Genomic DNA, 27,217 nt, shown 5'->3' with positions numbered 1-27,217 from the left:
CTCCAAGTCAGATATATGAGGTAAGAAGAAAATCCAATCATTAAGGATGACCACTATGTCATTCCTCTATTTCATGATGTCTTTCCTCATATCCCAAGCTCCTTAGATGGTCTGCCTCTTGTCTACCCTTGGAATTTTGTGTTTGTTTTATACACAGTGCCCAAGATTTTTAGTTGTTCTTAGCAAATAAATAAAAACATATTCCTAGCAAATAAATAGGAAAATATGTCTATTCTGTCTTCCCCAATGTGGGAGGAGTCTTAAATCTTAAAGGATTAGTCTAAAAATCTTAAAGGATTTTTAATTTATCTATTCAGCCTTGGCTCCTGAGACAATTGAAATCATTTAAAAGCCCTGCAATTTCAATTCCTATTTCAGTCACTGCTATGGCTGCCAGTTCTGTGCAGGCACGGCCTGTCACAGGCTCATCTGGGCCCTGTGCCATGCGTCACCTCCTTCTCACCTGGGGTTTCTCTTTTGATGCTCTGTCATGGGGGCCCATGGGAACCCACTGAATACTCAAGCATAGGCAGTCTGCCAGTATTGGGAGTTAATGCTCTGTGGAGCAATTCTTAACTAATTGAATACAGGAGGAATAATTACTTTTCATTTACTTCCCCAGGAAGAAGACTATGGGCAAATCCTGCAAGAACTGGCAACAGTCTCCTATTATGTGGACAACTCTACAATGCATGTTTGTTTGGGGTCTCCCTTTTCCCTGCTCCAAACTCCCTATCCCTGACTTTTGCTCACTGGGTCCAGTCCCCAGTAGAGTAGCTGCTCTTAGGCTTTTGTCTTAGGAGAACTCAGGGGAACACATGTCCTATGCTCCGGCAGTAAAATCTTCTTGCATTGTCAGAAGTCACCTCACTATTTGATGCCTCCATGTACTCCCTCTGCTTTAATCTCACTTACTTCTCCCAAACCTCAATCTGGCACCTGTTTAAATGTCACCTGTTCATGAAGCTTTCCTTCTTCTCCACAACAAAGCTGTTTTCTCCCGTCTCTGTGGGTGCTGTACCTTGTTTATTCCTCCATGGGGGCACTGGGGGCTCTCAAGACATTTGGTTTTATATCTGATACTCATTGTAGTATCCACTATTATTATATTTTGTTTCTTTTATATTTTAGGTCCTGAAACATTGTCAATGATTCTTGAATGTCTAACATTAAATGATATTAAGAAATGGACACTGGGCAATAACTTCAGCACCAGCTGGGAGAATTGGTGATGATTATAGTCGGAAAGAATCCCAAATATGTGATGCTGGTAATCTCTGGTCATAAATATATATTGAGTGTAATTCTTTTCTTACAATAATAAAATGCCTAAGGAAATATCTATTCCCAGAAACAAACACATTTATGTTTTTCTCTTATTTCTTAACAATCTAGAGATAGATGATGTGCTGCTCAGAGATGGGGGCTAGATGAAGTTACTAGGGAATGGGAGCTGTCCTATTTATTGGGCGACGTCAGACTGTGGCTCTCTGGGGGAATTGGCTACCTAAACTGGTACCCTCCACTGAGCAGGCCAACATAAACATGGCTGGGAAAAGGGCAATGTTTTTATGGTCCTTAGTCCCTGGAGACCCTGTTTCACTGGGAAAGACACTCTCACTACAGTGACCACTTGCCTGAGACTCCCAATTCTGGAAGCCTCTCACAGAAGGAGCTGTCTAGGACCACCTCTATGAGTTGATTCAGCTTCCAAGACACCCAGAAGCCCTTCCAGATTAATGAGAACAGGAAGGCAAACACACTCCCAGGACGCTGACCCTTGTGAACAAGGAATAAGCAGTGGCCGTAACCCCTCCCTTTTAATTCACCACCTTTTAAACTTCAATCATATTTTCCTGAGACAACGTTGGAGACTGGCCCTTCTGTTGGCATTCCTTCTTCAGTGCATAGATCAATCAGTCATTTCAGGCTCATTTAAATCCTATTTGAATCCCATGTCCCCTGCCCACCTTGCTACCTTTCTTTTTACTGTCTTCCACTCTTAGTCTTGGTACCAGTGTGTGTGTGTGTGTGTGTCTGTGTGTGACAGAGAGAGAGAGAGAGAAAGAAAGAACAGAGACAGCAAGAGAGAGAGAAGACAGACAGTGAGAGAGAGAGAGAGAGAAGAGAGACAGCGAGAGAGAGAGAGAGAGAGAGAGAGAGAGAGAGAGAGAACGAGAGTTCTTAAACTTCAAGCTTCTAGGCAGATGTGACCAAGTGAGTGCTTTAAGAAAATCTGTGACTTGCTTGTCACACATACCAATGCACATTCTCATCCCCTCCATTTTCGTGTGAGGCAGATATTATTACCTGTTCCGTTTCCATGGTAATAATAATGAGTATTTGTTGAGTTTGTACTATGTATTAATACTATCCTAGGCATTGTCTGTGGATCATTGCACATAATTTTCACAAAAGCACTGAGCGTAGACAACATTATCATCCCTAGTAAACAGGTGAGAGAAGCCAGCCTCACAAAGAGTGAATTGAGTTGATGAGTAAGATAACTATCTGTTCTTTTTATTGGACTATGTTTCCTTGTAGGAAGCCTGTGAATATCTCTTGGGATAGAACATCCACAATATTTGGGAACAGATTTGATTTTTGAAGAGAGTCATAATTGGCAGGAACAAGAGGTAGGAGATCAAGTGGAGAAATGCCACGTTTGGGCAAAGAGGTGGCCACAGGGAAGGGGGCTGGCTTTCTCGTGTGGGTCAAAGAATAGTTTCCAAGGACACTGCAGAGAGTGCCAGCCTTTACAGGCCCTTTGGAATTGCCTGTGACTTCTTAATGGTGTTCAGGGCATCTAATATTTAGAATGGGGGCAGGATTTAGGGATTTTCTAATTCAATCACCATGTTTTATAGTTAATCCCAAGAGATTATATGAATTAAGGTCGCCCTCCTAGTAGCAGAACATGAGATGTAGTTCAGAGCTCCAAATTCCATTCCAGGACTCTCTCCTTCCCTCAACATAGGACCCAGGGCAGGCTATTCTTGTGTTTTACCCCTGCCCCCAGGTTCTCTCTGGGCCTGCTCTTTGGGAACATAGTATGGAGTAAGAGGGAAGGCATTTCTTTAAAAGCAACTCAACATAGGGCCTGTGATTAACACTACTGTATCGTACACTTAAAAATGTGTTAAGAGATTAGCTCTTATGTTCAGTGCTCTCACCACAAAAGGAAAAACAATAGCAACAACAGCAACAACAATAAAGGAGGTGAGAGGAAACTTTTGGAGGTGAAGGATAAGTTAACCACACTAGTTATGGTGATTGTTTTAAGGGTGTATCACTTATGTTCAAATATATCAAGTTGTATACATTAAAAATCTGTAACTTTTTGTATGTCAATCAGACTTCAATAAAATGGCTTAGAAAAAAAAAGAAAAAGAAAATCTCACATCACTCTCATGGGTAGAACCTGTGGGAACTGGGACAGATTGGGTTACACTTCTGATGTTCTTTTTCCTCGCAGAAGGGATGCAGAAACATTGAAAGCAAATGATCCTGTGCCTGTGACTGAACCCTCCTTGATCTCCGAAGGGCAAGTGTTACACCGTTGCCCATGTTTCATCTGGAAAAAACAGAAGTACATAGAAGAACATGATTTGTGCAAAGTCACCTCCTGTCGGGGAAGTCTTTTCCCAGCATCGGTCATCACTTTGCTGGGCCAGTCCATGCCAGTCCATGCTGGTCCATGCCTGCCTGGTCAGGCTACAATCTTCAAAAAGTAAACTACGAAGTCAGAGAGACCTGGGTTCAAGTCTGAAGTACTGAGTGACTCAGAAAATTATATAACCCCCAGTTGTGCCTCAGTTTCCTAGTTTGAACAGTGGCCATCAACATAGATGCTTGTTTTTTTTTAAAGTTAAATTAAATTTTTATTTTTTTAATATATTTTTTTGAGACAGAGCCTCACTCTGTCGCCAGGCTGGAGTGCAGTGGCACGATCTCTGCTCACTGCAACCTCTGCCTCCTGGGTTCAAGTGATTCTCCTGCCTCAGCCTCCTGAGTAGCTGGGACTACAGGTGTGCATTAGCACACCTGGCTAATTTTTGTATTTTTAGTAGAGATGGGGTTTCACGTGTTAGCCAAGATGGTCTCGATCTCTTGACCTCATGACCTGCCCTCCTTGGCCTCCCAAAGTGCTGGGATTACAGGCGTGAGCCACCACCCCCAGCCCCAGATGCTTTTTTTGAGGATTATGTAAATAAGGTATTATTTTATTGGAGGATGAACAGTAAGCCCTCAGTATATGGTAATATTAAATGCAATAGAGATAAACGAATCCAAGATTTCTCAAACCTTTACCACCCTCCACTCCCCACAACCGGGTGGAACAGATGCTCTGTGTCTAATGTCATACCGCCTTGGCCCTCTTCTGACTTTACCGGGAGCTGTGTCAGACATTTTAATTCATTCTGAGTATTTCTCCCACTTTAAATTGGTGCCCTTTCTCCATGCTTTTCTGCTTTTGTGCTTTCCTCAAAGCCATAGAAGTAGGCAAAGCCCAGGGGCAACCTTGGGTCAAATGAGGATGCAGGTTGACGGCAAATGCCCTAGTTCAGACTTTGGACAGACAATTCCCCCAAGGCATTCTGAACAGAGTCCTAGCAGAGTTGAGTGCTCATTGTCCACAGCAGCAACCTTGGTAATAACTCTGTGTTGAATTTTCTTCTGCCTTGTCTCACTGTCTCTGTTCCCTCACTCCTATTTTCTAGAAACATGTCTTAATTACACTAGCTTCACCCAAGTCCCTGTCTCAGGCACTGCTTTTAGGACCCCCAAATAAATATTCCAGACATTTCTTTTTTCTTTTTTTTTTTTTTTTGAGACAGAGTCTCGCTCTGTCGCCCAGGCTGGAGTGCAAGTGGGGAGATTTCGGCTCACTGAAAGCTCTACCTCCCGGGTTCATGCCATTCTTCTGCCTCAGTTTCCCAGGTAGCTGGAACTACAGGCACCCGCCCACCACGCCCAGCTAATTTTTTGTATTTTTGGTAGAGACGGGGTTTCACCCTGTTAGCCAGGATGGCCAGACATTTCTTATATAACTCTCTGCCTCATGCTTAAGAACAATTCAATGGAACAAAGTACATCAAAAGGAGAGAGTTAGGGAAACGTATTTATGGAGTGTGGGGGATCTAGGGTTAGTCATAGGATGGTTTTCACATGGATTTTTCAGGGGTTTTGTCTTTAGAACATGTGAGTTCATGCAGAGTTATGGTTAGATCAGTTTATCTTTGATCTTTAGTCACATGGTCTGAACAAACTATTATTAAAATAATTTAAGCTTGGGGCTGGGCGTGGTAGCTCACCCTTGTAATCCTAGCACTTTGGGAGGCTGAGGCAGGTGGATCACCTGAGGTCTGGAGTTCAAGACCAGCCTGGCCAATGTGGTAAGATTCTGTTTCTACTAAAAATACAAAAAATTAGCCAGGCGTTCTGGCAGGCGTCTGTAATCCCAGCTATTCGAGAAGCTGAGGCAGGAGTATGGCTTGAACCCGGGAGGTGGAGGTTGTAGTGAGCTGAGATTGTGCCATTGCACTCCAGCCTGGGCAACAAGAGTGAAACTGTGTCTCAAAAAATAATAATAATAAAATAAATAAATAAATAAATAAATAAAATAATTTGGGCTTGTGTAGTTTGTGATGCCGACCTTAGATTTGGCTGGCCCAGTTAATTTGATTTGTGTTTTGCATGTTGTTTTTATGGGGTTTCTTTCAAATTTCAGTTCTCCCTTCACAGGTTAGCTGCTCACAGGGACAATTTTCCCCACTTTTTTAACTTTTAGGTTTGTATTTGTCAGAGTTCTCCAGAGAAGCAGAATCAAAGGAGATATATAGATAGATAGACACATAGATAGATAGATAATATATAGAGATAGAGAAATAGAGATATTTCTGTTGAGGAATCAGCTCACACAATGGAGACTAGTGAATCCAATATCTGTAGGGTAGGTCAGTAGACTGCAGAGCCAATCTGGAGACAACATGGCAATTAAGTCCTCAGGCCACCTCTGTTGGGATAATTCTTGTTGCCCAGGGCAGGTCAATCTGATCTACTGAGGCCTTCAACTAATTGGATAAGGCCCACCCCCATTGTGGAAGGTAATCTCCTTTACTCGAAGTCCTCTGATTAAAACATTAATCTCATCTGAAAAAAAACACCCTTACAGGGAAATCCAGAAAACATGAGTGACTAAGTATCTGGGTACTGTAGTCCAGCCAGTGGGCACATGATATTAACCATCACAAGGTCATATGATTTTTTCTCAGCCACATGATCACAACTTTATTATTCCAGTCAGTAAGATATTGCTAAGTTATTATTTGACAGTCATAGAAGGATAATTGAAAGTATAATTGAAAGTTTTTTTCTATTTCTGTACTGCTGTCTGAGAAATGAAACCTACAACAAGGTTACAGGTAGAAAAATGGAGAAGAGAAAGTTGACTTATCCAAGCGTGCACAGTGCCAGGAAGTCTCCCGCCTTCTGTTTGCTCAGCCTTAGGCTAGGTGACCAGATGTACATACAGCTGGTATCCTTCAGGATGGGATTTGAAGACTATAAAAATTGCCGCTATAAATAATGGCCCTGTTACAACCTTGGTAGCCCTACTATTAAAGCTTTATTACTTTGAACTAAATATCATCCTCTTCAAGCTACTCTTTAAAATACCTTAATAATATATTTTAAACCTGACATCTAAAATATAATCATTTCAACATATTCTTAAGATAAAATTGATCATGAGAGTTTTGCATTATTTTTGGCAACTTTTATTGTGGTAAACATATGTAAAATAAAATTTAACATTTTAAACATAAAATGTACAATTCAGTAACATTAAAGCAAATTCATATTGTTGTACAACCCCCATAACCACTATCCATTTCCAGAACTTTTTTATTATCCCAAACGGAACCTCTGCACCCATAAACAATAACTCTCCATCCTCCCCTTCCCCAGCCCCTGGTAACCTGTATTCTACTTTCTTTCTTTATGAATTTGCCTATTCTAGATACTGTATGTAAGTGGAATCATATATGATTTGTCCTTTTGTCAGCTGGCTTATTTTATTTAGCATAATGTTTTCAAGTTTCATCCATGTTGTAGTGGGTGCCAGATTTTTAAGACTGAATAATATTCCACTGTATATATAAACCACATTCTGTTTATCCATTCATCTGTTGATGGACATTTGGGTTGTTTCCACCTTTCGGTGATTGTGGATAATGCTACTATGAACATTGGCACAGAAGTCTTTGGCCTATTTTGTTTTGTTTTGTTTTGTTTTTTTTGAGAAGGAGTCTCGCTCTGTTGTCCAGGCTGGAGTGCGGTGGTGGAGATCTCGGCTCACTGCAACCTCCACCTCCCTGGTTCAAGTGATCCTCCTGCCTCAGCCTCCAGAGTATCTGGGATTACAGGCACCCACCACCACACCTGGCTATTTTTTGTATTTTTAGTGGAGATGGAATTTTACCATATTGGCCACACTGGTCTCAATTCCCGGCCTGGGCTACTTTTAAACTGCCGGGCGCTCAGGGGAGGCCGAGACGGGCGGATGATGCGCCATCCTGGCTAACAGGTGAAACCCCGTCCCACAGTGCTAGGAATACAGGCATGAACCACCATTCCCGGCCTGGGCTACTTTTAAAAGTTAAAAATCTTAGGACAGAGGGAAAGGGAGAGGAGGTGATAAGAGTATATAAAAAACTTGGATCATAGTGGGAGACAGTAAGGGATTAGCTGTTCACAGAAGAGAGAGAAAGAAATCTACTACTCATTAAATTGTTAATATGGCTATGTTCTTAGGCATATGGAAGTAGGCTGGAGGATCTGAATTGAGGTAAAGGAGTGGACAGGAAGGTAGAAGAGGACTGAGATTGTGGGGAGCGACATAGTAGAGTTTAACCTCGTAAAATGAGGCACATGACCTCATTATTTGAGGGTGGGGCCCAACACCTGAATCTGCACTTTACAGAGAGCATGGGTACACTTTCATTTCTTTAGAGAAATCATCCATTTCTTCTATTGTGTTTCCTCCCTTTAGCCTTGGCCTGTGTGCATTGATTAACTGCCTGACTTTGGAAGCCACTTTACTGCCTCTGAACAATGAAGCACAGTTGAATGCTCACAGATCTATATGCTGGCAGAGCCCGTCATCACTACACATCAAGTATCTGTGATTCCCTCCTCCTAAGAGAGAGCTACAGTATAGAGTCTCCCTCATGGTTTATCTACCCAAGTCCTGCACCCAAGACTTGTTTAGTGAAGCTACGGAGGGAAAATATAGGCCCAATGATTGTATTCAGATCTCAGCTGCTCACTGGATCTGCTCAACAGTACAGTGGGAATACCCTACATTGAAATAAGATGCATTCAGCATCCTTACTATTGTGTGAACCATTCCAGTCAGGATTCCTGCACTGGTGAGAAAGAAGACTAGGGAATCTCTCACATCTCCAACTCTGATTTATAGGATTCTATAAATGTAAAATCGATAGGCATAACACTCAGCAAAATTTAAAATAAAATTTTATTTTATCTTAAGTTCAGACAATAGCATGTGGTGTACATTCAAAATTTTTGACAGGTACAGAGCACATTAAAAAATGAAGACATGATCAAGGAGATGTAAGAGACAAATAGACAACAACATTCTCCCTGAATCTGGAAAGAAGCAAGCAATAAGACCATGAAAGGTGGCTGTAAAACAGGAAGAGTATTCTGCATGTGTGGCCCACAACTAGGGCAGGATTATCTCTCATCACACGTTCAAAGCCATTGATGTTAGCGTGTAACAGAAAGAAAACAGAGGAAATAAATGGCAGATGTTACCCAGGAAGCAATATAACGTGGTAGTTAAGTAACTGTATTCAACTGTCGAATTTAATTTTAAATCTTGGTGCAGTGCCCACAAGCTGTGTGACTTTAGTCCCCTTGATAATATAAACTTCATTTCTCTCACTTATAATAAAGAGACACAAATGGTACCTACTCCACCAAGTTATGAAGAACACATGAAACCTGTAAAGCACTTACAATAGTGCCAGAACATTGTGAGCACACGTGATATGTTGGTTGGCATTATTATTAACGGCTTATATAAATTCCCAGGTAATGCATAATAACAATAGAGACTGTGACAAGCCCTGGCTTACATAAATGATCAGCTTCGTTTTCCCTATTTCATTTGACATGTTATTCCATTGTATGCTTTGAGACAGGGTCTTGCTGTGTTGCCCAGGCTGGAGTGTAGTGGTGCGATCATGGGTCACTGAACCTCAAACTCCTGGACTCGAGCGATTCTCCCACCTCAGCCTTCCGGGTAGTGGGGGCTACAGGTGCATACCACCATGCCCAGCTATCATATTCCCTATTTAAAAAGTTGTACATGGGCCGGGCGCCGTGGCTCACACCTGTAATCCCAGCACTTTGGGAGGCCGAGGCAGGTGGATCACGAGGTCAGGAGATCGAGATCATCCTGGCCAACATGGTGAAACCTCGTCTCTACTGAAACATACAAAAAATTAGCCAGGTGTGGTGGCACGTGCCTGTAGTCCCAGCTACTCAGGAGGCTGAGGCAGAAGAATTGCTTGAACCCAGGATGCGGAGGTTGCAGTGAGCCGAGATCATGCCACTTCACTCCAGCCTGGTGACAGAGCAAGACCCCATCTAAAAAAAAAAAAAAAAGTTGTACATGACAGTTAACCAATACCTCCATAATAATAATAATGATAATAATAATAATAAAAAGAAAGTAGGGACAACACTAAATCATTAGCAATTTGAGCACATTTCCTCCAAGACATATGCTATTTTTCAACTTGGCTTCAATCATGTATCTTTATGTTTGGTTTTATTGTAGTCTTTAATTCACATAATACTTCATTAGTATGTATTATTCCACATAATAGTCCTTTAAGTAGATGGACCATACTTTAGTTTATTATTCCAGCCAGAGAAAAGCACTGATGTGCTTATGGGCAACTGGAAATAAGCTAGTGTTGGAAATAATTATGTTTATCAAGCCAATAAAGATAAGGAGAAGTGTAGTGTTAAGGGTCACTTGCCTCCCACAGCCTGAAAGTCCTTGTCACAGCTGATCTTGAACATAGCCAGCACCCTTGTTCTGATCTGTTTGGTTTTGGCACCATAGATGATGGGATTGATGACAGGAGGCAGCAGCAGGTAGATGTCACCCATGACAACACGCACAATGGGATGAAGGCTGTTTCCAAAGCGGTGTACCACTGAGAGGCCAATAAGTGGCACATAGAAGGCAAGTACCACACCAATATGTGACACACAGGTTCCAAAGGCCTTGGCCCGCTCTGACTTGGAAGGCAGTTGCAGCACCGTTCGTATTATCAGAAAATAAGACAAGGAGATGAACATTACATCCACTCCCATGACCAGCAGAATGGCAGTAAGACCATATACCACATTGGGCAAAGTGTCTGCATAGGCCAACTTCATCACATCCTGGTGGACACAATAGGAGTGTGAGAGTACATTGGAGTGGCAGAAGGCCAGTCGCTTGATCAGCAGAGGCAGTGGGAAAAAAAAGAGGGACCCGCGGACCACAGCCACGATGCCAATCTGGGCTGTTACTGTATTGTTGAGCACAGCAGCATGGCGCAGTGGGTGGCAGATGGCCACATAACGGTCAAAGGCCATGGCCAGCAGGATGGTGGATTCAATGGCTGAGAGGGCATGAATAAAGAACATCTGGGTAAGGCAGGCCTCAAAGCTAATCTCTCGGGAATCAAACCAGAAAAGTGCAAGGATCTTAGGCATGGTGGATGTGGATAAGGCCAGGTCAATGGCTGCCAGCATGCAGAGAAAGAGGTACATCGGAGAGTGCAGGTTGCGTTCCGTCCTTACGATGAAGACCACGATGCAGTTTCCAAACACTGCCACTACATACATGGAAAGGAGGGGGAAGCCAACCCAGAAATGGGCTTTCTCTAGTCCTGGGATACCAATAAGCACAAAGGTGGCATGTGTGAAGTTGCAGGAACTCATAGCTGGAACTGAGGAGGGGTGACTGGAGAGGGTGAGGTCACACTGGCAGTCTGCAGGGACATAGAGCACAATCAGAGAATGCCCTGGAAACTTGAAACTGACATCCCACCCCTTTTTTCTCCTCCCACCCCCACTTAGGGTCTTTTATAAACTCTGAGGCCCTCTTCCAAAGGGGGAACTGTGACAGCTCAAATTCATTTATGCATCACTACTCTCAAGGTTTATTTAAATTTTTAAAAGGGAACCCTGGGAGAGCAATGCTTTTTCCAAAATGTAGCCTTTCCAAATTCCCTCAGATTCTTCCTACTGATCCATACCTTCATTGTCTGGATATTTGGTGACCCTTTTTTTCTGATATGTGTTAAGAGATACACTTTTGGGAGCTCCTTCCAGATAAGGCTGCCTTTCTTATTTTACTTTCCCTGCTTCCCTCCCCCCACTTTCTTTCTTTCGATTATTCCTTCATTCCAGAAGCATTACTAGCATAATGTATGCATTTAATTCATGCGAAAGAGAGAGGCATGATCACAGAAGAATCTTCCTGTTTAGACTTGAAACATGAGTAGAAATTAGACAGAGAGTGGAATAATGGGTGTTCCAAGGCAGTGAGGATAGGAGATAACTTTGCAAATTTTCAGGATTCCCGGTCCTCAATTCTGAAGTCAGCCAGAGGAATAAGAAGCACAGCAATGACATTTTTATAAAGCTTAAAAGAACATAAATAAACAAAACCTAAGAAAAAAAATGCCAAAAGCCAATCTCTTTCAGATTAAAGGAAACTCATCTGTGGTCATAAAATCAAAGGTAGTGGCTCCCTCTGATGACTTCTTCAGAGATGAAGGTGCTGTCAGGACACTGGTGAGTACCTCCACATCTGAAAGCTTCTTCCAAGGCCACTTTAATTGCATCCAAGGATAGTTTGAGTTGAGTCCTTACTTTGGAGAAGTATTATTAATTTTACAATGATATTTTTAGAGCTTTGTCTTTCCTGAAACTTGTGCCAACAAGTCATTCATCTCAGTGGAGACATTTCTTTTTTAGAAGCCCAGTGTTTCTTTGCCCCAACTCCCTACCCTCACCCAAACACCTGGGTTCTGACTTCACGAAACTTCTTCTCTGCTAGGTTGCCTAGGTGCCTTGGTCTTTAGAGCTAATTTTCTCTAGAACGCCAAAGCCTTGGCTGCAAGGCCTAACTTTTGGAAACAAATGATGCAGGTGTCTTCATTGATTATCTGTTTCATTGAAACAGGTTAGCCTGCTTATATTGCACTCCCCTAACCCCAGAATTTTTCACTCATCATCTGAGTTCTTCCTGCAGCTGGGAGATGCCCTTCAATTTGGTCTTAATGTAGAGGGGTTAGATACCAGTGATCTTAAATTACAATATGATAACATTAATACAAAGAGATTAGAACTGGATTCTCCCCATTTTGGATAAGCAAGGAAGGACAGATTCGGGGTTCAAAGGTTACAAACCCATACTTCTGCCTCTATTTTCTCTTCTCCACCTTCAGAACTTGTGCAGACAAAATAGCTAAGCTCCTTGACAAATATTAAATACCATATTTGGCTCCCAGTTGCTATCAGAACATGAAAAGCCCTTTTCAAAGGCAGATGATTGCATCCTTTAGTGAGATACAAGGTAGTTTGCATCTTGCATCCATCCATCCATTTCTGTATCCATCATAGCTTGGGGAAGGGGATACAGAAATTTAAACAAATCATGCTGTAATGTGTGGGACAGAACTAAGGAACCTTCCCTGAAGAGAGGCCAGATCACTAGACCACTGTGTTCCAGCGAAATGGGACCCAGGGTGAAGAAAAGAGCAGGCATGGAGGGAGACCAAGAGGAGCACAGTGATGTATATTTTCTTTCTTAATGCCTTTTGCTATGCTACCACATGCAGTGCTGATAGATAACAAGATTCTTTATTGGCCCCAGAGCTGGTTACTTTCTTAAACCCTCTCTCTGCAGAGCATATTTTCTGCCTTGCTGGTACCTGCACATGCTCACTAGAGTATAAGACTTTGGGCCATCATCTCATCTCCCAAAATACCTATCCTGAAAGACCTCACGTCACCCTCCCATGTTGCCTGGCATCCTGCCTAAAGTAAACTCCCTGCTAAACCCAATTTCAGCTTCTCTTTGGGTCGAATGTGGCTGTTGCATTCATTCTCACTTGCCTTTCCTGATTGTTGCTAAGACTCTGGGATATCTCTTCCCAGTCCATAAAGTTGTGGATGGGATGCAAGGACTTCTCCCTGCCCTGACTTGAACCAGTATGTGGGGTCTTCAAGGTCCCTTAGGATGGCAGGAGCTAAGGCTGCCTGACCCCAGGTGAGGGTGCACTTACCTGAGAATGGTACAGTCCTACTTAGAAAGAGCAACTGGAACTGGTTTTGCTTTCTGGTTCAGGCCTTTTTTATAATGCCCCTCAGAAAGCCCATGGGAACAGGCTGTGGAGTATGAACTGAGGCCCCAGGGACTTGGCAGACAGAGGAAAAATATCTCCATGTCCACTTGTGTGCCATTCCCACGGGCTTCCCACTATTCCTGTCCAGGGAGAACAACCTCAAAGCACCCACTGCCTCTGCAATCACTCCCACACTCACATATACAGGGCTTTCGACAATCTGCTCCCACTCCTCCAAGCTAACCTAAGCACACAGAGTCAGCCACAGGATGAGCGTGTTTCTTCATGTGCCACTCTGCTAGACACAACAGACAACATGTGTGACTAGGCATGGTCCTTAGGCTTTAGGAGTTTGCATCCTCTCTAAAACTACAAAAGTTTAGTTCCATAATTCAAAATAGGGACATGCAATTCTCCATATCTTTCCCTAGCCTTTCTTCTGGTTGACAAAACAGCCCTTAATGTATCAAAGCCACTCTTCATTGCTCCTGGATTATAGATAAAGCCTAGATGAGATGACAGCTTTTTGTCCTAGGTCGTATAGTTAATTAGTGATAATATTGGTTGGAGAACCAGGTATTCTGACTCTTTGTTTATTCACATTAAACAAATGTTTGTCAAAGGATTACAAAGTTATAAGCAAAATAGATAAAAAAAAAACACCCCAACCACCTTCTCCAGGATATTGAGGTATCCTCAGTACCTCAGGATGCTTGATGGCTCTCTTCCAGTGACGTGTCCCCTACGTCATACCCAGCAGAGTTACCTTCATACTTTATTAATATTTAACACTAACCTGTTCTATCTGCCATCCTTTCTAAGTATGCCTCACACATGAGTCTTACCTTGTCATCATCACCGTAATCTTTGAACACAGAAACAGAATTACTTTCTTATCAATCAGCCATTAAGTATTTATTGGTCACCTATATCTGGCAATGGAGTTAATTAATTCATTCATTGTGTAATAAGCACATTCTCAATGCTGGTTTTGTGCAGGTACTGTGCTGAGTTTAGGGTGACAGAGGTGAATAAGACAAAGTCCTTGCTGTCAAAGTATTCACAGACACCTACCCAAAGAAACCTGAAATAATATGAAAGAGCAGTGAATGCCACAGATTTTTATGGGAACTTGAGAGGGGTATTTATTTAGTCATTGAGTGGGTCCAAAAAGAGCGTATTTCAGCAGACAGAAAATCATGAAAGAAACAGAATTTTCTATAGAGGAATTATGAACAATTGCAGCTTGGCTGAAGCATAGAATCAACCAAAAAGGAAAGAGAAATTGAAGAGGTCAATGGATGTGAACTGATGATAGGCTGTGAACTCAAGGACTTCATCCTGTAGGAATTGGGAGGTGAATAAATGGTTTTAAGCAGGGACATCACAAATAGACATGTGTTTCAGATTGCTATTCCAGAAGCTGTTGGGAGGGTGAATTTTAGGAGGATGAAGTGGATGTGCTTATGAATTTAGTTATGTGAGACAAAACTTAAGATACATAGCATTTCCTCATCCTTCACATTCAGTTATTCAACCGATCTTGTCTATTTTTCCTTCTAAAAATCTTTTGCATGTTTCCTCTTATTTCCATCTTCACTACCACTACCATGTTCAAGTAGCTACAACAGTGGCCATGTGACTACTAGTGCTCTGGCTTTTAGAAAGTCCCCAACTCATTGTGAGCTTATGCATCTTGGTCAGAGCATGCATGACATTTGTTCTGCAACCCACCCAGTCTCGGTATCTACATTATCAATTTCCTATAGATGGAAGCTTATAAGCTGCCAGGATTGTTGGACAGGAGGACTATCCACAGGTTAGCATTTGTGAGGTGAGGTGGGGGAAGAGAATCTGCAGAAGTTGTGCGAACATCTCAGTTGTCCTTGAGGTTGATGTTCCTTTTTCTCCTTTCTATTTTTAGGACTCTGAGTATCTCCATCCTTTTCCTTCAGCTCTATTTGCTATCTTCTGTAATAGTAGTGTATGGAAACAAATAAACATAACCCTAGTCTGTAGGCCTGTATCATCTGAGCTTTTCCATCTTTCCACTTCAGATCTGCCTGTAGCTTCTCTGGATTTTTGTTTTTGCTTCATTGTGAGTTACAGATATGTAAAGATGATCTGTGGGGGTACATATTAGGGAATAGAAGGGGAAAGAAATATGTAGAAATAAACTGGCAGTTTATTCAAAATATAAATCACCTCTTTAAAGTGGCCTCCTAAGTTTTACTATTACCTACATTCATTCACTAGACAAAGCAAGTTTTATGTTGGAAAGTGGGAATAAGACTTCACAAGATTAGGATCAGGGTATACTAGATCATATGAAAAAGAGCGAACTTTTTATACCAAATAGCAGTACTTGGCACAGTATTCTCTAAAATGTGAAATTTCACAAAAATATATTTGTAGATACGAAGAACTTTCTGGTATAGGAGAACTTTGTTATCTTCTTGTATGCCATCAAAATCCTTACGCATCAAAGACACTATTAATTCATTAATTCAATGAAGAGTAAAAGTTACAATGGAGCAGACACTATAGATAGAAATGTGGAAACAACAGTGAATAGACCCAGTCCCTGACCCCAAGAAGTGAGCTCAGAGTTTGTTGTGGGGAGAATGGTGACAAGAGAGTTTGGAAGGAGTTGTCTTGAGAGAGAAGAACAAGGTGCTGCAGGAGCACCTGGAAAGGGCACCAGACAGACTAGAGAGGTCAGGAAAAGTCCCTGAAGGAGAGCCCCTTCTATTCTAAGTCAGGAGAAGGAACAGAGTGAGAATGCTCTAGGTGGAGGTAGGCTTAAAAGGGACAGGACATTCTTTACTGGGACTTAGGACATGCAGGTTGTTTGTTGTCTCTGGGGCATTGTACAGAGGGGAAGCAATGAAGCTTAAGAGGTAAACAGAGCCAGATCATTAGACATTCTACTATTTTTACTATGTGGCAGGCCCTATTTTAGGGCTGGGAGATAGCATAAATGGACCAATTCTTTATTCTCAAAAACATTATGTTGTGGTAATGAAACCAGAAAATAAATAACATTTATGTAATATACTGGGGTATAAAAATGCTAAAAATTAAAAGTAAGGCAGATAAAGATGAGAGTGAACACAGGCAGGAATTGAGGGAGAGGTGTTGTTGTTGTTATTATAACATCAAGGGCCCTGTAATAGGGTGCACTTGAGCAGAGATCTATATAAAGTGAAGTGTAAGTCATGTGGGTCTCTGGAGGACGAACATTCTAGGTAGTGAGAATAGCATGTGTAAACTGATGTTGAAGCATGCTTGATGAGTTTAAGAAAATATTTGGAAGCTAGTGTGGGCGACATAGAGTGAATCACTGGCAGAGCAGTAGAAGATAATATTGGGCTGATGGAGGGAATATAGATCATATAGATCTTTATATGCTTTTACAGTGACTGTGAATTTTTCCTAGGTAAGACAGGATGTCATTGGGGTATATTGAACTTGATCTACCTTGTGTATTAAACTGATTAGTTTAATCAGTCTAACTTCACTATGGGAGAAAATAGACTGTAAAGCAAATGTGGATGAAGGAAGACCCACCAGAAGGCTGTTATAATAATTTAGGTCCAAGATGATGGCTTGTATCACAGTGGTAGCAGTAGAAGTGGTATAAAGTGACTTGATTTTAGACATCAATATCTGAGATATCTAGAAGAAAGGGTCGCCAGAACATGCAGATGTAGCATAGGAGTGATAGAAAGGCATCAGGGATAACTACAAGTGCTTTGTCTCAACAAACTGGAAGGTAGAGTTACTGAGTTAGGGAAGACTGTGGGTGAGCATGCTTTTTCCTTGATGGGAATATTAGTGTATATTAGATGTTGATTCTAAGATGATTATGAGACATTCAAGTAATGATACTGATACATAGGCAGTGGGATGAGTCTGAACTACAAATATTAATTTGGATTTTGTCAGCATAGAGATGGTACTTAAAGACATAATACTGAATGGGATGACCAAGGAAGGGATTATGACAAAGCATAAAGGTCTGAGAACAAAGTCTCAGGACATGCCAACATATAAAGATGAAGACTAACAATAATTGAAACTGAAATGTTGTTATCAAACAGGCTGAGGATTTGACATAATTCTTACAGTACTATAAGTACTATAGTCATTTAATAAATTCCCTATAGGGAATGATGAGGAAACCAGAAAAGAAACAGCCTATATGTAATACGTTGGGGAATAAAAATGCTAAAAATTAAAAATAAGGCAGGTAAGGATGAGAGTGAATATAGGAAGAAATTGAGGGAAAGGTATTACTATTATTATTATTATAACATCAAAGGCCCTGTAATAAGGTGCAGTTGGCAGAGATCTGCATAAAGTGAGGGGGGAAGCCTGTAGATATGAATGATTACTTCTACTTCATTTCTGGATCTATAAAGCCCATCTTAAATTAGTGATATTAGTGTGGCATTGAAATACATGCTTTAAAAATTTTGAGAATTAATGGACATACCCAGGGTGGAACTAATTCTCTTTCTGGATTAAGCCATTACATGACTATTATGACACAAATTTAAAAATGCATAAGTAAACGACCATAATTCATTTGTAGTCACTTTCCATTTCTGTTGGGGCAGATTGTTGATGGAGGGCTGAGAGAAATACTGAAATATGCTTGAGTCTGGAAAGATCATCAAGTAGAAATATATTTGTAAGGTTTGAAGATTTGATTTGGGCTTTTTCTCCCTAATTTGACTGAAAATTTCTAGAGATTAGAGTGGTGGTTTTAAAAAATTAATTGTTTTACTTCTTTATGTTTCCTAGTAAAAATTACCTGAACTTCTCTCTATATTTAGATTTATAAATATAAATATAATTTATATATAAGCATATAATTTATAAATGTAAGTTTATATATATATTCATATAATTTTTAGAAATATAAATTATATATAAATTATATACATATATATTATATTATAGGTAGCAATATAGCATTAAAGTTAAGAGTGTGGGGGGCTCTGGAGTCAGTCTGCATGGATGTGCTCTGCCATCAGCAACACCAGTTACTAGCTGTTTAAGCAAGCTACTTAACATTTCATGCCTCAATTTTCTTATTGATAATAAAAGTGATTATCTTATAACATTGTTTTAGATATAAAATGTGTTAATACACATAAAAAACACTTAGAACCATGACTTGTCAGAGCAAATAATAAATGGCAATCGAAATTACTAGAACAGTTGGAAAATACTACCTATTTCTCACACAGAAGTGACTTTTCTATAATGTGTCATTCTAACTGCTATGAAGTAGATGAGATAATAATAGAAAGGCTGTCGGCAGGGACAGAAGGCAACAACAGTTTGGACCCAACAGTGGTGTGAGAAGGAGAATTTTTAGATGTAAGGCTAATTTTAGGCTGTTCATCTCTTCCGTTCCATGTCTTCACCTCCTCATCTGGGAAATAAAGTAGTCAAACTAGCTGATGTTCTAGATGCATTCCAGCTTTAACTTTAAATGATTATATGCTTAGCTTCAATGGGCACCAGTTCTTTGGTTGTTTTTGTTTTTAATTGGTAACATGACCTGAAGTATACCATCTTGAGGGGTCCATCTAGTGCTGGAATTCTACAATTTTATGTTTCTTTGGAATGGAGAATTTTTATCACAGCTCTACATATCTGTTTGGTTTTCACACTGTAGATGATGGGGTTCGTTACAGGGGGAATCAGCAGGTAGGTGTTAGCAATCATAGTATGTACATAGGCTGGGGCTTGTTTCCCAAATCTGTGAACAAAGGACAGGCTGATCAATGGAATGTAATCTATAGCAACAGCCACAATGTGGGAGACACATATGCTGAAGATTTTCTTCCTCTCTTCTGGGGAAGCAACGCTAAGGACAGTCCTAATGATCAATACATAAGAAAGGAGGAGGAGAACTGAGTCTACACCAACAGTAGGGAACATGGCAGTCAACCCAACTGCACTGTTGATTCTGGTGTCTGTGCATGAGAGCTTCATCACGTCAGGGTGGCAGCAGTAGGAGTGGTGGAGTACGTGGCTGTAGCAGTAGGAAAGTCTTATAAGAAGTGCTACCATTGGTGTCAGCATTAGGATCCCCCTGATGACACTTGCCACTCCAATTTGAGCTATTCTGGAGTCAGTTAAAATTATGGCATACCTAAGGGGATTAGAGATGGCCATAAAACGATCAAAAGCCAAGTACAACAGCACCGAGGATTCCATCACAGTGAAGAATTTAATAAATGCCTGCCTGGGACAGGCAGGCATTAAAGCTGATTTCCCTCACATTGAACCAGAATATACCCAGCATGGTGACCAGAGTGGATATGGATAGGCCAAGGCCAGTGGTAGACAGCATGGAGAGGAAATAGTACATGGGTTCATGGAGGCTGGGCTGAGTGATGATAGCGAAGAGGATCAGGCTGTTTCCCAAAAGAGCAGTTACATAGAGGAAGCAGAAGGGAATGGAGATCCAGGTGTGGAAGGCTTCCAGCCCAGGAACACCAGTGAGCAGGAAAATGATGGAAGTGGAGGTGATAGTCTGCAAAGCTGACATGCTGAATTAAAAGTACAGAAGAAGGTGAGAGCTTAAAACAAACAAAAAAAGCTACGTTCGTTTGTGTATTGATCGAATTAAAATAATTTTATTGTACAGAAAACTGACATGAGTATTTATATAATATGAAACTATGAATGACTCATTTAAATTGATTAAAAAATGTCAGATTTCAACTGCTGTAGTGGATACTTTGCTTTGTCTTTGAATTTGCCTCAGTGTACAATCTTTCTTCTCTAGGGCACTTTGCTGGCAGCTGTGTTTATATCATGTGACCAGTCCTCTGATCATTCTAGCCATAGATAACCGAACTAATAATAAACACTTTACCCCAAATTTGCCAATCATATTTCATTCTTTCCGGCATGTTGAAATTGTGCTAAAGAGGTAGTGCGTTATTTTTCCTCTATGGTTGTCGCCAGAGAAAAATTCACTGGGGCTGTGGAACAGCAATATTACATTGATCGTAAGTGTGGAAAGCAGAGAAGCTTACAGACAATTTGGGAAGCCAGAAAATATGAAGAAAGGGATCATTATAATACAAAGTCACACATAGGAAGTGACAAATAAATGGCTTCAGCATCTAACTATTAAATAAGCCCTTACAATGTGATACCTGGCGTCACATTTGGAAGAGATGGTGAATTAGAATACAGACCTCCCACCAGGCTTAGGAAGACAGGAGGCGGCCCCCACCTGATAGAGTGTGCTGCCACCTTCCAACACAGTTCTCTCTTCAGTCCGCTTGAAGACTACTTCTCCAGAACGGAATCTCTCTATTTTGTTAAGACATACTTCTTAGGAGATAACTAATGGAATGTTACTCTTTTGTTTCGGGAGGGAAAAGTATAACTTTATTGCAAACATCACATTTCTTTTTTCATTGAGTACGGAATTGCAGAAAGGTAGATGGGTATGGGTGAGTTGAAGATGGGGGTCAAGGGAAAATCAGAGATTAGGGCTTTGGCTGCAGAGGGCTCAATCAATGAGAGATAGCTAGTTGCAGGGTAACTATTCTTCAGGGGAAAAGAAAGGGTGCTGGGTGGCTGACAGTAAGTGTTGATAAAAGAGAGGATGGAGAGGAACCTCAACGTATCCAGACTCACACATTCACCCTGATGAAGTGCCACCTCAAGGATCACTGAAAGAAGTCTTAGTGAAAAAAAGGGTAGGGATTTAACTAAAATTAACAGAAAACTAGAGGAACAATAAGAAATTTTAGGTTACATGATTTGGCCAAATAATGAAACTATAGCTTTAGGTTCTGGAATAGCGTGTCATCAGGAGAGTGATGAAAATATCTAAAATGTATGATCAAACCTCTTAGAGAAATAAGAATTATAGTTAATGTATAGTATATTTCCAATAAAATAAAAAGAGAGAATTTTAAATGTTCTCACCACAAAGAAATGATAAATATTTGAGGTGATGGATATGATAATTAGCCTGATTTGATCATTCCTCAATGCATACGTGTATTACAACATCACATTTTACCCCACAAATATATACCATATTATTTGTCAACTAGAAATACGATAAAATAATTTTTATAAACCAAAACACACTAAAACGGAATTAACAGAAAGAGAACATTCAGTAGGTTTGTCGAATTTGGAGAAGGCTTTCTAGAAAAACCAGTGCTTGAAAGATTTCTGCGTTTTATATAAGTTGAGATGAAGAATTCCCAGGCTTTCAGAATGGCCTGTGTAGAAGTGTTGAGCAGTAATGCACTTGTAACACTTCTTCTCTTGATCTTGTTTTACTCTCTCAGGGACATTAACTGAGTATCTGGATCTTACATAGGGCTATGTTAGAAGCTAAAGGACAACACAAATAAAACCCCTCTTAGAGAGTTTATAATCCAGTGAGAGAGAGAGAGAGCAGAACCGTTGTTCAGTAACTTCAATATCTCATATACATTGATGAATAATACAAATGGTTATGAAAGTACAGAGGGGCTCCATTTATGTCAATTAATTCAGGCTTTCATGATTTTTAATTCCCATGCAATGTCTGAGTTGTAATTTTTGTCATTGTGTTGTAGGAAATTTTATGTAACCACTTTAAAAAATTAAATTGCTATTTGAATAATTTCTCTTTCATCCTAACTTCTTCACGGTTCCCATTACTTCATTTCAACAATTTATTCATTGCCTATTTTCATTCTTCTTGGCAGTTTTTTCCTCCTTCTTGCGGAGAGATCATAAACAAAACAAAAGAAAACCATAGTGTATATAGTTTGACCTGATCTGTGTTGGGCCCAGCAAAAAAGAAATGATTTCTCTCCTTTCCATCACTCTACAACCATATCTTCTTGCACCCTTCCTACATTCACTCTGGGCTCAGAGACAAGAGGGTACCTTGTTCTTTTTCACAGCCAATAACTCCACTTTAGCTCCTGACTATCAACCATGAACACTTGGTTCAGTTCAAACTGAACTGAACTATATGTATACATATACAGGGAGCCGAGTTTGCTGTGTCAAGAGTCTAGGGACTCTTACTGAAAATAAAAAATGACTAATTTTAAATATCCACTACATGCCAGACAGTGTATATCAGCAGTGTCAGAGACAAACAGACAAACAGATAAATGCTACTAGTTGTAGAGTGTATAAGGATAGGTTGTATCTAACAGATAAGACAGAAGAGATAATAGCGTGGAGTGGCAGATTTGGAGTGTGTGCATACATGAATGTGTCTGTTTGTGTCAAGAAGAGCCAGTTCCAAGAATTTTAACAGACTGTACGACTTATAACTGTGTGAAGTTTTGATGGGTAGATGTGAGTTTATAAAGATGAAAAACAGGAGAAGTGTGCTTTTGCAGTGCCATTGATAACATGAGGAGAGACATGAATGAAAGAATAACATAAGGCAGTTTGTTGGATAACTACAAGGGAAGGGGTGTATCGAAGTCTTAAATGTGAGGCTAGGTGCTGTGGGAAATGAAGCTAGAGAAAGCAGCAGAGGTCAAATCATGAAAATCCTGAATTTCGTGGAAAGTGTAATGAACTTAAATTTTTGCAGAGCCTCAAGAGCCAGACATTTCTAAACATTTTATTCACCTTTTATTGACCACTGGAAGCAAGGAGCTTTGCTTTTAATAAATAAATCATTTTCCATCTCTTCTCATTTAATGCCAACAAAATTCCTTTCCCTCTTTAGTATCTTGTTTAGTACCATTGGTTGCTTTTTTGCAGTCTGCAATACTCAAGTTTTACTCTAACTCAACAATAAAAGCTTCCCACAGTTTTATATAGATATTTCCAAACCATTCATTTCAACCAGGATATATTGAATAGTTTTCATAATTAGCCTTGTGCTTTGATAGTGATAGTGAGGGATACAAGACATAAACCCTGTTCTTTCTCAATTTCCTGCTGTATCTTTTATAAGGATAAAAATTCCTTTGGAGAACAATCTGCTTTTGTTTATTATTCCTTCACCTTCAGTAACAATCTGAATTCTTTCCCTAATGACTCTGAAAATCCTCCAAATGATGTCACCCGTGATTTTCTACATGCCAAGTCCAAAAGTTTAATCTCAGATTTGTTTTTCTCTCCCTCATCTCAACTTTCGGCAATGTTTACCTCCTCCTCCTTGAAACTTTCTCCTTCATTAGCTTCAATGATGGTTATTCTGTGAGGTGTTTTTTTTTCTTTTTTTCTGTTTGTCAAACAATGGTTTTGTTCTCTACCTTATAAATTGTGGGAGTCTAGAGGAGTCTGCTTTTCTCCCAAGAAGTATATCTTCTTTCCTTGCTTTTCATATGCTCTCCTTGAGATATCTTGGTTATTCTCATGGCTTTAAATAGCACTTATATCCAGAAGACTCATAAATCTGCAATCTAATTATGGCATCTCCAGAGTTCTATGTTTTAAAAGTTAGCAGAATCTTTAATGCTGTGGCAAAGTTTCTGGTTTTAAGTGTAAAGGTAGTAATGAAATGTGAAAATACAGTGAAGCAATCAAACCTGTAATTTAGAAACATAATTGATAGCACTTTGGAGAACAAAGCTCCATGCTTCACGTGGTGAATAAAAGGTAAATAAAATACTATGGCAACCCCTGAGGGACATCTTCACCCATCATCACTCAGTTACTTCAACCTCTGTATGAGACAAATAGAACTCATTCTCTCCTCCCTTCCAAACTTGGCTCTTCCTCCTGCTTCATTTATCAGCAAATGGCATCGAACTCTAGCAAATCACTGAATTAAAATTACTACCCACCATATGCACACACATGTGTGCACACACACACCCTCGTCTTTCTCTCTCTCATCCCTTACATATAAAGATTAGTTTTTAATTGATTCTACTCCTGAAATGCAAAAAATGAGAACCTCGGGAGGTCTATATAAGAAGGCCAAGCAATTGTTAGTAGTGGGTATTTGAAGCTATTATTTCATTGTGTTTTTCTTACATTGAAAAAATCTTAAGTGTTTATATCCAAGACTAGAGGGGGACTAATGAATATTCTTAGAAGGAGGCACTAAATTTCCCCCAAGCTTCTCTTTTGTGCTGCCTTCACTCTCAAATCTTTCCGACCCATCCTCTGCAATTCATACATACCTTCATTTTCTCTCTTGCGAAATAAGGTATATTCTCTCAACTAATTTTCCTGCCTACTCAGATTATGATGATACTCTTCTTTCACTGCACTATTATAAGCTATAGCTTGTGGCTCTCTTAATCTGCTGAACTAGACCGTATAGTGTCATCAGTATTCTCCATGCTATTGGCAATGGTATGGCTATCGTGTGTAACTGACCTGAGTTCAGATTCTAGCTCAAACACTAACCAGTTTTGAGACCATCTACACCATTAATAAAAATATTACTCATAAAAATAGCAACCATTTACTGGACACTTGTTTTGTGAACATTATTGTCCTTAGTGCTTTATAAGCATTATTTTAATTCTTACTATATCGTCATGTGACAAGTATTATTAGATTCACTTTAAATTAATTTTTCTGGTAAAGACACTGAGTATCAGAAGTTCTGAAACATATTTGAAATCACACACAACTAGTGAAAGTCAGAGCTGAATTTTTAACCCACGTGTTTTTAATTCCAAAGCTCATGCTCTCAAAAACAATTGTTTTACTGAAATCTACAAATAATACAAACTTTCTGTGATCCAGTTTCTTCATCTATAAGACAGGATATGCACAGTGTCTAATACCAGTAGCTGGCATGCAACGTGCTCGAAATTGGTAATTTTTCATTTTTAGTAATAGCTATTGGGCATAGAAATGAGATTCACTGACTGTGATAAATATATTAGCACACTAATTAAACCATTTGACGAAAAACAAGTTATCCAACCTGTATCAGGCAGAACAAAATACCCATTCTCTACCTATTTCCTGAGAATAAATAATTCTGCAAATTCTACCATCCTCCTCAGCCCACCATCCCAACATCTAATCTAATTCTGCACATTGTGAAGAAATTATTCCCTGTGGGTGAGAAAGTCCAATTCATCTAGAGTCAAGCATTTTCCTTGAACAAAACAGTTTTACTTACAGAGCCCATACAGCAGTCCGGCCTGTTCCTTTCAGGCTGACTCAGAAGGCTGAGAGGCTTTAGATTCCAGGGGAGGGCCAAGCTTTCAAATATGAGGAGACTTATTCCAGCCTGATTGGAGACAGGCACAGAGCTGAGAGGCCAGTTCCTGGTGGTGGTGCTACTAACTCACTGTGTCTTCAGGGTGTGGAGATTCCCAGAAGACTTCTTTTGCCTCATATAGTCCTTTTATATCCGTTTCATTATGCAATTACTTATGGTGGCTATGTGCTTTATGGGCTGATGTAACTTTTTGTTCATGTGTCATTTACTCAAAAGCTTTTTTATTTAACAGCTTTATTGATATATAATTCACATACTATAAAATTCACCCATTTATAGTGTATGATTCAATTGTTTTTAGTAAAGTCACAGAACTGTGCAAAAAACATCATCACAATTCAATTTTAGAACATTTTCATTACCCTTAAAAGGAACCTCATAATCACTAGTAGTCACTCTGAAGGAGATTTTAAAAGACAAAATACTGTATCAAATTGCTAAATGGCATCTCCTATTATGAGTGAGAGTCCAACTCTAGCCCTTAACTCCTCAGTATCTATTATTATTCACAGCAGCATGGTTTCATTAGTCTGCTTGTGGTTCTTTGCAGCAGCAGTCTTTCTCTTATAGATAAAAAATAATTCATTTACTCATCCATACATATAACCAGTAAATATTTCATAAGAATGTCTCATATTCTAAACATTATGCTCAGTGATAGAGTTTTTTTTAAGAATACACCATAATTCTTACTGTTTAGGATTTTAGTGTAGAAGATAGGTTAACCAATAATTACGTGTTAACCAATGATAAGGTTATCCTAGAGGCATGAACCAAATGTTTGGTGAATACGGTAGGTAAAAAAGTCTTAGTTCACAACTTAGTTGTGCATAAAATACAGTTTCATTTATTTTTTGTAATTTTGACCTGTTTTATATTTTGAAGTCCCAACCTACCAGGTTGAAGAGAATTAGTCACAATAATTTGGGGTTCTCCCTACTTGTAGTCTAATTTTGAAAATCTTGTATTATATCAAGAAAAATTGTGGGTAGATGGGTGATTGATGTCACCTTCTGTCAGGTTACTATTGCTCTCATTAGTCTTTAATAAATAGAATGCATAGATTGCTATAAGTTGTCCATCTTGTCTACTTAATGACCTCTTTAAATCCTTAGATATTCCCACTAATTTTGGACCACTCTTCGGGCATGTGGGGCTTGGATTCATTCTCGGTTTCTGTCTCTTACATCCTGCATTTAATCCATCAGTAAATTTTGTCAATCTCTTTGAAAAATACAACCAGAAATTGATCACTCTTTATCATCTCCAGAAATGTCACCTTTATTTAAGTCACAATTATCTCTCACTTGAGTAATTTCAGTAGTTTCCTAACCATTCTCCCTGCTTCCGATATTATATCCTCCCCACTATCAAGTCTGTTTCACTACTGAAAAGTGATGGCCTGAGTGATTTTCTTCTTCATAATGTAATAAAAACAATAAATAACAAGAACAATAATATTTCATTATGCATTCTACATCCACGATACTATGCCAAGTGTTTGCGATAGGCAGGATAATGGCCCCCAAAGATACCTATGTCTCAATGCCTGGAATCTGTGAAT

The 27,217-nt window shown here is 39.8% G+C and overlaps 3 protein-coding genes across 3 annotated transcripts in view; all 3 read right to left on the bottom strand.

Moving 5' to 3' along the window:
* The window catches only part of RHOG (ras homolog family member G), a 1,041,648-nt gene that overhangs the window by 710,455 nt on the left and 303,976 nt on the right, over positions 1-27,217 (bottom strand). The gene's annotated exons all lie outside the window — the stretch shown is intronic.
* On the bottom strand, positions 8,522-25,754 carry LOC126935127 (olfactory receptor 51E2). The gene is made up of 2 exons (XM_050756335.1): positions 25,552-25,754; positions 8,522-11,081 (listed from the first exon to the last, which is right to left on the bottom strand). Exon 2 carries the CDS (start codon positions 11,029-11,031, stop codon positions 10,069-10,071), a length of 963 nt encoding a protein of 320 aa, XP_050612292.1. The 5' UTR covers positions 11,032-11,081; positions 25,552-25,754; the 3' UTR covers positions 8,522-10,068.
* Positions 19,071-20,016, bottom strand: LOC126936489 (olfactory receptor 51F2-like). The gene is given in 2 exon segments (XM_050759257.1): positions 19,071-19,709; positions 19,711-20,016. Coding segments are annotated over 2 exon segments (945 nt in total).

This window comes from Macaca thibetana, chromosome 14, assembly GCF_024542745.1.
Source record: "Macaca thibetana thibetana isolate TM-01 chromosome 14, ASM2454274v1, whole genome shotgun sequence".
NCBI classification, from domain to species: domain Eukaryota; kingdom Metazoa; phylum Chordata; class Mammalia; order Primates; family Cercopithecidae; genus Macaca; species Macaca thibetana.
Note: the sequence above shows the minus strand (reverse complement) of the source record. Positions and strands in the feature narration are given on the sequence as shown.

Bases quoted from the DNA above. Each gene is read 5' to 3' on its own strand.
- LOC126935127 (XM_050756335.1), bottom strand. From the start codon at position 11,031: ATGAGTTCCTGCAACTTCACACATGCCACCTTTGTGCTTATTGGTATC.